Source organism: Octodon degus, unplaced genomic scaffold (assembly GCF_000260255.1).
Source record: "Octodon degus isolate 3935 unplaced genomic scaffold, OctDeg1.0 scaffold00350, whole genome shotgun sequence".
In the NCBI taxonomy this organism is placed as follows: domain Eukaryota; kingdom Metazoa; phylum Chordata; class Mammalia; order Rodentia; family Octodontidae; genus Octodon; species Octodon degus.
Genome location: NW_004524926.1, coordinates 404280 through 414847, shown reverse-complemented (window position 1 = coordinate 414847; position 10568 = coordinate 404280). Strand labels below are relative to the sequence as shown.

Sequence of the window (10568 nt, the reverse complement as noted above, 5' to 3'; positions counted from 1 at the left end):
AGACAGACAGACAGACAGACAGACAGACAGACAGATTTTGAACTTCTGGCTTGATGACTGGGACATCAGTGGCTTTGATCTCTGGTGGAAACTCGGGCTCTTCCCAGGCCTTGAGGCTGCAGTATTTACACTGACAGTTCATATCTGACTTCCTGCAGATTCTAGGACTCATCAACCTGTATCATTTGTAAGCCAACTCCAATTTCTCATGATAGATCTCAACTTTTCAATTCACTCTGTATCCCAATAAGCCCATCTGTAAGTAGAAAATGCACTTAATATACTAGCTATCAAATGGCCTAGCATGCCTTAAACATGCTTAGGATACTTACATTCACTATAAGTACTTACATTCACTATATGCCTAAGTCATTTAACAAAAAGTCTGTTATTAGGAAGGGGCATCTGTGTGGCTTTCCCTTCACCCAGAGCTGCGTCCCCAGGCTGCTTCTTATTTTGACACAAGGTCTCACAAAATCACTAAGCACACACATCACTGGAGTGGGCATCAAGAATGCATAGATGAGCAACTTCTTCACTGATTCAGTGGACATTTTAGTTATTACTCACTCATTTTAAAATGTTCTCAGATATGAATACAGAGGATGATGTCAATGATACAAAGAGCAAGGTATTTTGAAGGAAATGCTCAATCAACAGTAGCACACAAAAAAGGCCACAGTATGAAGGTGAAGTGACATCCCAACACCTCATGGAGGTCAAGTGCAAGGGAATCAGGGCCCTGCCACCCTGGCTGTGCTTTACACCTGTCACAGCTGGCACCTTCCAGTGTTTCTGGGGCAATGAAGACACAGCAACCTCCATGCCCACACAGGAAGCTCTAAGGAACAGACAGCCTGGTCTCCAGTGGGGTAGGATGCCAGAGAGGAACAGAGGAGCTGCTGGAAGAGGCATATGGCCACCACGCCACCTCAGGCCCCATCTGGGGAGACGCCGGGCTGCACACAGCTAAAGACACAGCTCTGGGGACAGCAGGGCACTAGATGAGCAGGGAAGGCAGGGGCCGAACACCTGCCACCCACGGAGGCCTGCTTGCTGTTTCTGCCTACAGTGTTACTCTTGCCTGTGCCCCCACTCACCCGCACCTCGGCCAACACATAGGACAGGCATCACAGTCCAGAAAGGTGCTCCTGTCCTTCCACAGGACCCCAGCACAGTGTAGCTGCATGGCAACACACCTTGCTCCATCCTGTCATCTACTGGCATCCATGGGGAGGAAGCTGTGTAACAAGAGGCTGCCACCCACCACCTGAATGGCCCTGAGCAACCACCGTCACCTTTCTGGGGCTCCAAAACCTTCATCCGTACAATGGGAAGAAAAATAGCACCCGAGGGCAAAGGATTGAGTGGATTAGGTGGGGTAACAGGATGCTCTTATCACAGTTTAAGGAAGATAAAGAAAAATGAGGGCTCCCAAACCAGAGGCTTAGGGTCCAGTAGTTTGGCAGGATTCTGACCACAAGAACTTTTCTGTCCACAGATAAGGGGAAGAAAGGGTCCTCCTTGTTTGTGGTCAACTGGGCATGACCTGTCCTCTTTTTCCTGCAATGTTTTTTCTGTGTTTTTGTGTGGGGAGGCTCTGGCCTTATAAAAATTGAGTTCAGAAAAGATCACTCCTCTCTTTCTCTCTCCTGAAAGTCTATCTAGCAGAGGCGATGCTGCTTCCTCGTGTTTCCTGGAATGAACAGGTATGTATGGGACTGTACTGGCCCAGCCTCCTCCTGCCTCTCTGCTAACAGTGCTCCTCTGCAGGTACCTGCCTGTGATGGTGTAGATGTTGAAATCCTAACCTCCCAGGAGATAGAATCAGGAGGTGATTCGGTTATTGGACAGAGCCCGCCTGAACAGGCTGAGTATTCTTATAAAAGAGGCCACGGACAGTTGCATCATTTCTTTCTACCGTCTGAGGTCACAACAAGACCTTGGCAACCTGCAGCTAGGAAGAGGCCATGCCACTCAGTCCTGTACCTCAGAACTGTGAGAAAGTCTCTCCTGTGGCTTACAAGCCACCTATCCTACGGAGTTGTGTGACAGGAGCCAACTGAATCGAGAGACCACTTTTTAATCCCTCAATGCTCTTGTGGACCCTGGAAAATATACTCCTGTTCCTGGCCAGCCAAATCACCTGCTGTCTGGCCAGTGTCCTGGCAATGTCAGCAGTAATGGTTATCCTAGGGGTGCTGTGGCTTATGCCTCACTAGACTGCAGTCTCAGGCTGTCAGGCTGCAGTGTTATCTTGTTTGCCTAAGGTAGGACCCAGGCACAGCCAATTCCCATCTCCCTCTCCTTGAAGTCTGTTGAGGATAAGACAGGTATAGGAAACCTGCAGAGTCCTGGCAACATTCCTTTCCCTGTGCAACATAAAAGTCTGAATCAAACTCTGCATGTGCATTTCTCTTTCATAAGCTGAGAAAATACTGCTTTGTTTCACCAAAACATTTGATTTACCTTTGCCATCAAGCAGTTGAGAAAGAGTCAGGAGGGACGAGACTCCCCCAGCTGCACTCTTTCAGGCTTCAAGCCTGACTTCCTTCAGCCCCCTGGTAGCCTGCTGAAAAATAACAGCAGTATTTCACTGACTGCTTGTGTATTAGGCATCACGCATGGAGCACAGCATAGCACAAACATTTCCTTTACCTCTCAACAATCTTATTAAAACCCCTGGTGACATGGGAGGAGCTATTAAGTGACCTGCCCAAGGCCGTGTCCCTAGTAGAGGACTTCAGCGGCCTCAGCACCAGTGAGGCCCCTGGGGATGGGCCCTGACAGAGACCCTAGGACACTAGCTTTCCTGTCTCTTTACTGTGCAGAGCCAGCTTCTGTGAGGCGCCAGGCCTCCTCTGCCACCACGTCCTGCCTCACTTAGGCCAAAAGCAAGAGGACGAAGTGACCATGCTGGAACCAGCGGCCCAAACACACTTTTCCTCCTATAAGTCATCTGTCCTGGGTTTTGTCACAGCAGCAGAAGGCTCACTAATGGGTCTGCCACGAGGCCGGTCCATCAGGTACTTGTCTCCCTGCAATTATATCCAAGTACCACTGTATCTTTTTCTTACTTTTCCCTTGTTTATTCTTTATTGAAGAAGTACTATATTTTAAAAGGAAGTCTTGCTGGCATGGTGGTTCAAGCTTCTAATCCTAGTACTTTGAGGGGCTGAGGCAGGAGGGTTGCAAAGTCTAGCCTGGATGAAAAAAAAAATGTAAAGGGTAGGAAGGCTGGAGATGGAGCTCAACACAAAGGCTGGTTCACTCACAGTACCAGAAAAAAGACGAAGCATTATATGCTATCATAGAAAGACAACTGTCATCAAGAAATCAAATAACAACAAATGCTGGCAAGATGTGGGGAGGGAAACAACCCCTTCTTGTTCTTGGCAGGAATAAAATGTATTTTGGTACAGCCACTACGGAAATCAATGGGGAGATTCTTCAAAGACAAACAAACAAAAACTAAAACTAGAAATTCCATTTGACTCAGCTATTCCCCTTCTAGGTATCTTGCCAAAAGAGATAAAGACATTGTAGTACAGTGATCCACCCACACCATGGTTACAGCTACCTTTTCGCAGCAGCCCATGTGTCCATCAGCAGATTCCCGGATGTGAAAATGTGGTATTTATACACAACCGAGTACCACTCTTCTGTAAAAAAGGATAAACTAGCCATTTGTAGAAAAATGGGCACAACTTGAAGTTATAATATTAAATGAAATAAATCAGACTTACAAGCTTAAATATCACATGGTTTCTCTTACACGAGAAGCCCAAAATATAAGAGCAAAAGAAAAGCTAAGAAGTAGTAAGGAGATGAATCTTTTGCAAAAGGAAAGGGACCAAGAGATGGAGGGGGAGAGGAAGGAGGAGAGGGAAAGAGATGAAGCAGGCACGGAGGCTGCTGTGCTCATGGACGGGCTCCCCATGAGGAGTGTGCTCCTTATTACTGTCAACGTGCAGTTACAAAAAATAAAAAGACAGCTCCTGCTTTGCCAGACCGTGAGATGAACTATTAGGAGGCTGGGGGCGGGGGCTGCAGACTTGGGCAAGACAGACAAATACTGAAGTGTTAACAAAAGGAGGAAGGCGCTGCAGGGCGGGCTGGAAGGAACTGGGGAGCTGTGTTCCAGGGGTGCTGAGTTTCAGTTTTGCAAAATGAAGAGGTCTGAGCACAGGGCGAGTGTCTTCCACGTCGCTGAGCCATACTCGAGACCACTGAGGTGGAAGATGTCCTGTTTCAGTGGCACATTTTTTGTCAGATGGACAAAACAGAAAATTTGCCACAATTTAAAAGGAAAAATGTTAGCATAAAAATATTTTTTTGAAATTTATTTATTTGGTACAGAGTCTCTCAATGCAGCTCAAACTGGTAATAATCCTCCTGTCTCAGCCTCCCCAGAGCTGGGATTACAGGCATGCACCACCATGCCCAGTCTCGGTGGGTGGCACGGCACGCCCAGGTTCCGGCCCACACAGCATGCATCACCAGGGACTGAGCTCAGGTCCTTGTGCTTGCAGGCAGGTGCTTAGATGACCAAGTTACCTCCCCAGTCCCCAGAAGCAAACTTTTATTTTGAGGAAGTCTAAGGGCTTGACAGCAAATTTTAAAAGATGGGTGTTGTTCGGTGGCAGAGCCTGATTAGCATGGTGAGGCCCTGGCTGGGATCCCCAGAAGCCACTGCCACCCCCAACAAATGAAAGAAGAGTGAACTTTGAAAGAGCAACTGTCACCGTCCTCACCACACTGGTGCTCACAACCCAGGAACAGGAGCAGGGCAGAGGCCAGGCCCCCAGGGCCACAGGAAGGGCAGGCAGAAAGCAGGGTCGGGGAAGGGAGAAGTGAGAGTCACTGCGGTTGGGGACTAACCAGCCGATGCACCTGCAGGACTGTCAGGGCACCAAGGCGGGGTCTGCAGAGCAGAAGCCACTCCAGGGCCTGCCAGAGCCTGGGCAGCACAGAGAGCACAGAGGAAGCAGAAGAAACAGCGTGGACTCCGGGGCCACTCATGTCAGCAGAGACTTGCACCCCTCTCTCCTGAGGCCTTGAGGCAGTAGGCACAGTCCTCCTTCTGTGCAGCTGGCTCAGCCCTGGGGTCCTCAGCCCTGGAAGCCCTCAGAGACAGTCCTGGGAAGAGGGAGGCCCCAGAAAACAAGGCCTGATCTGCCAACTCCTTCCTGCCCCCTACCAAAGCCCCTGAGATCCAGTGAGGTCCAGCCCTGCTCACCCCTATGTGACTGTGACACCCTAACTTCCCCCAAAACACCTCCTTTATGCCTTTCTAGCACGTCCAGTCCGCCCCTCTTCCCCAAGGCCTCTACCAGTGCTGTTCCCTTTAGCCAGTCCCTGCCAAAAGATAACCACAGTTGGTGGCGACTCATACTTGTAATCCCAGCCACTCAGAAGGCTGAGGCAGGAAGACTGCAAGTTCCAGGCCAGCCTGAACAACTTAATGAGAACCTGTGGCAAAGTAAAAAGGGCTGGGGATGTGGGTCAGTAGTAGAGCACCTCTGGATTCAGTCTCCAAGACCATACAAAAAAGAAAAGATGACCACACCACCTCCTGCAGCCGCTCTCTCTGCATGCTGGTCAAGTCCCATGATATGCACTCTGCCGTCGCACAGACTCCTCTTTAATCTGTGTCAGTCAACTCCCACTCCGATGCATACTCCACAGACACAGGGCACCACCCATTCCTCACCGTATTGTCCCAGGACCTGGAATCATGCCCAGCTCAGATAAAGTGTGGGAGCCATTTCCTCAGACACATCTCCTCTCCATCCAGTGACTCTCCAGTATGCAGCTGTGCACTCCACGATGGCCTCCAGTGTCTGCCCCCCAGGGCACTTGGGCAGCACCGGAGCCTACGATGTGACTGTCCTATGTCCCTTCCTCCAGCTGCTTGGGAGTGACACCAAACAGGACCCCAGGTGAGAACACCACACAGACCACATATATGATTCTGAGATGCTGGCAGAGGGAAGAAGAGAGGTTTGATCTCAGGGTGTAGGGAGGAAAAGTGGACCACAGTGGGACGGGGCAATCTAGACAAAGAGACCACACGGACGGATGTGGGGCCAGAGAAGGCCCAATGAACAGAAAGCACCTGGGCTGGCAGTTGGATTAAACTCACTGCAGTGGTTGAGCATCCACTTTATAAAGCTGTTATTTCATGGTCAGTAACCCCAGTTCCTGACACCTCCCTGTCCAGCACATGAACCTCCCAGGGCTTTGAGTCCCTGAACAGAGAGAGCAGGCGGCTGGGCTCATCATGCCTTTCCTGGGCTGGTGCTGCAGAGAAACTCATCCCTTTCCTTTCCTCTCCACACCAACTCCACTAGACAAGAGCTGTAGGGAGACTCTGCAGCTTCCTGCAACCTGGGGCAGCAGGGAACCTGAGATGCCCATATGTAAGGATGGTGCCAGCCTCTGATCTTTCCCAGTCACCAGAAGGAAAAGAGAGAGGGACAGTGGGTCTTTCATGCCTACAGCCCAAAGGGTCAGCTGACCTGTGCAGGATACAGCATGCTCCAGGAGACAAGTTCCAAATGCCTGGCCGATGGCTGTCCCCTGCCCTGAAAAGGTTCCCTATTGCCTGCCCAGGAATCCTGACACCCCAGGCTGAGCAGAGCCCTGGCTAGCTGAGACAAGGTGCACCCAGGTACAGGACTAGGGCCAGAAAACACACCAGGCAGTGCCTCTGGAGACATTTGCTGGGCAGAAAACGGGGGCAAGCATGAGCACAGCTCAGGATAGTGAGCCTTCCAGGTGCCACACTGGATGCTCCTTCCCAGGCAGGGCCAACCCTTCCCCTAGAGGGGGATGCCACAGATCACAGCTGACAGTGGGGTACTCCTCAGGGGGCAGTCAGGAGCTGAGTGACAGTGGAGCAGAGATGCAACTTCAGAGGATCACAGGGCAGCCCCTGGGCAGACTACCTGAGATAGCGTCCATCTCCCAGCTTGGCAGCTTCTCCACAAACCTCGGGCCTTGGGCAACACGGCCTTGTTCCAGAAGCAACTTAGGAAACTAAAATGGCAACTACACAGGCACCTAAGGACTATGGCAAGATTTCTTCCCTCTCATCTCCCAGGTTTTTACATCGTGTTATTCTGTACATCAAAGGACACCTTGAAAAGGAGCTATGAAATATACTTCACAAACCACTCCCAAACTCAAAGTATCTAAGAACCGTGAACTAGCTGCCCCCATAAGAATGGCACTGGAAGGTTTGGTCAGCCTGGAGAATTTGCCCGAAGCTGCTGTCCGGTCTAACGGGATGGTGGCCTCTGGGTGACTCCAATTCCCTCTTTCATTATTCTACGATCTTGCAGGGAGCCCTTTGCTCACTGACGCTCAGCCTTTTCCCTCTGAAATGCAGGCAATGTAGGCTACAGGCAGCATTCATAGCTCCCTGTCCCTGAATCTGTCCAGTTATTTGATGTTATAAATCAAGAAGTAGGGAAAGTATCCTTGAAGCCCTGGCTCAGGCAGGCGCTGATTTCAGAGCACTTGGAGCTTTCTGCAGATTCAAGGATGAGCAAAAATTCCGCCTGGGGATCTGGCAAGCTTTTAATTCTCTCTGTTTTTCATCTCAGAGACTTCACAGCGAACTCACTGGATAAATGGGTTATTTCCTCCCAGGTTTAGGTAATTGCAGATACATAACTCATCCACATGCCAACCTTTAAAATGTCTAGAGGACACTTTCCACAACTAAATCAGCAGACACTACACTCAGAACAGAATTACTACAAATAAGAAAATATCTTGTATGCTTGTCTGACACGAAGCCCTCCTGGAAAGTGAGGGAGAAAACTGCAATCAACAAACACCCCTAGCAAGACTTTAAAATAAGCAGTCGTACTCAACCAAAAATCACTAGGGATCAGACACTAAACTTCTAAGGGACTTAGCATTTATCTGTCATGTCTGAGATTGGGAATGCTTTCTGCCTTCAATCTATGAAGTACATTAAAAATAAAGAAAGGGGTTTTATTTTAGAAAAAAGAACACAGCTATAGAACTTTTCAGGAAGTCACACACAGATGCTCCAAAGGGAGTCACTTGAAGCCAGTTGTTTTTAATACCCAGCTTTTAATACCTTCACTCACATACAAAGAGAACCACAATGAGCAAAGGAGCTTGTGTTCCTCCAAAGTATTAACAGCTGATATTCCCTGCACCAGACAAGGCCTGGGCAGGAATACAGAGATTCAACGCGATACCAACCCAGAACAAATCCCTCCAAGCTTATAAAGCACGAACCACACTCAAAATACAACTGGATGACATGTTGTGTCCAGATTTCTGGAGGCTGCTATGCAAGACACAACAGGTGCAGGTGATGCAAGTAGCAGAAAGCCAGCCTGATCTCGGGCTCCATGCTCAGCTACACGTATGGCTGATGTTCAGACAGACTTGAGGCACACACGTGTGCGGCTCTGAGGTGTGCTCGCACCTTGTTAAGCCTCAGCTGTGGAAGACAAACAAAGGGAGTGGCAAAAGCGTGCCCAGGACAGGGAGGGGGTGCCTGGGAGCTACCGGCTTTCATCTCTAGCCAGGCGGGCCCCACAGCTTGGGTGCAGTCTGGCTTAGAGTCAGAAGCTAGCATCAGAAGAAGTTAATGTTTCGAATTTTCACTTTGACTAACTCTGTATGCTGTTATCTGTGATCTGAGCAATTACATCGAGGACAGCAATGTGTAATACAAAACCCATGGTTGAATACCTCTCATCTTGGTCTTGTAAATGTGTACCTTTTCTAATTACCAATTATTATACTATCTTTAAAATAAAACAAAAAAGAAAAAATTAAGATTTCTTGAAAGCAAGTGCCAATATTCAATTATTTCTCCAATCTTGCATAACTATATCTGTTAATCTGAGCAATAGATTTGATGATAAAAAATAGATAATATAACCATTGTTAGCTATTCCTGTTTTAAAAGTCTATACCGCATGTGGTGTTGTATGTTACCATTTTTGTCTTTTTTCTATTTGTTTTTGATTCCATTTTTACACTTCAAAATAAAATTTAAAAAGAAGGAGGAACAGGAGGAGGTGGAGAAAGAGGAGGAGGAGGAGGAAAGGGAGGAGAAGGAGAAGGAGAAGGAAGAGGAGGAGGAGAAGAAACTGCCCTGCACACCCAGAGCAAACCCAGACCAAATCACCCTGGGGATCAGGGCCAAGCCCGACCCTATCTGCTGGCAACTGGGGAGAACCCCACTCAGTCCTGCTCTCATTTCTCTTCAGTGAAAGAAAGGGCCCCCTAGGGGGCTCTTTTGGCAAAACCTCTCATCAAAGGTTTCTGTCCCTCCTTGAAGTGGAGGAACAGGTATGATGCTTCTGCCATAGGCACCTTCCACACTTCCCAAAGCCAATTCCCACATCAGTTGGCGCCAAAAAGGAGCACCATCTGCAGACTCAAGCGCCCTCCCTCCGGGGAGGGGAATTCAGACAAGAGCTGTGCAGGCCCCTGACCACTCTTCCTAGAGTTCCGGACAGAAGAGGGAACGGTACCACGATGTTCCTGGCCCAGTCTCAGAGGGCCTGGAGGCCTTGTCTCTGTACAAGTGCAGGACACCCCTGCCCAGAACAGGCCTGCTTGGGGCCCCAGCAGCTCCAGAACCCCAGCCTCGCCGAACCCTGGACGACACGCGCGCGAGCGCACACAAACGCCCGCTCACACACTGGCGCGCGCACACGGCCAGCAAGCGGCTCCCAGGCCCGGCGGCGCCATGCGCCTGGCGGCGACCCGCGCGCGCCACCGGGTCACGCAGCGTGCGACAGCCGCGGGGCCGCTGGCCCGAGCTAGTCCTTGGCCTGGAGTCTCCGCCCCGCCGAGGTCCGGGCCTCCTGCCAGCGTCGGCGCACCTGCCGCGCGCGCCCCTGTGCCCCTAGCTGCCCCGGCGTGGCGACGTCTCGGTCTCCGCGCGGCTCACCAGCGATAGCAGCCTTCCGAGGCCTCCAGGGTGAAGTTGACGCGCGTGGCCCGCGTGAAGGGCAGCAGCACTTTGGGGATGTTGAGCTTAGCGGCTGCGGTGGGACCCAGCGCCGGCAGCGCCAGCAGTGCAGAGAGCGCGAGCAGCAGCGGCAGCGGCGCCTGGGCCCGCGCCATCCTCGCGGCGTCCCCCGGCGACCCGGCCCGTGCTCAGCCCTCCCGCCCGCGCCTCCGTCCCCGCCCGCGCCGGGCAGCAGGTGATAGCGAGGAGGCGGGGCGAGGCCGCCGCTTCGGGCCACTTCCTGGGCTGCTGCGCGCGGGAAAGCAGGGGCCCCGCTCGTGGCGCCCCCACCCCTGGCTGCTGCGCCCGGGGTCCGGGTGGGGGTGGGGCGCCGCCGGGCCGCTGTGCGTGGGCGGGAGGCGCGGGCGCGACCGCGAAGGCGCGGAGAAAGCCGCGAGCGCGCGCGGGGGGGGGGGCGCCCTCAACCACGCAGAGGCCGAGCCGGGTTGTGGCACCCTCGGTGTTTGTCCCGCGAGGCTTTAGAGCGTCTGCTGGCACTAGCCGCCTTTGGGCAGCCTTTCGATCTTCTCGCAGTCATTCATTCGGCTCTTTT

General features: G+C 51.5%; 1 protein-coding gene across 1 annotated transcript in view; it reads right to left on the bottom strand.

Annotated features, from left to right (window-relative positions):
* Nup210 (nucleoporin 210) overlaps nt 1–10282 on the bottom strand; it is a 96316-nt gene extending 86034 nt beyond the window's left edge. Inside the window, exon 1 of the mRNA XM_004648050.2 lies at nt 9956–10282. Within this exon, the coding sequence (XP_004648107.1) occupies nt 9956–10131 (176 nt within the window). The 5' untranslated portion in view covers nt 10132–10282. The remainder of the gene's footprint in view (nt 1–9955) is intronic.
* Nucleotides 10283–10568: the final 286 nt, after the last annotated feature.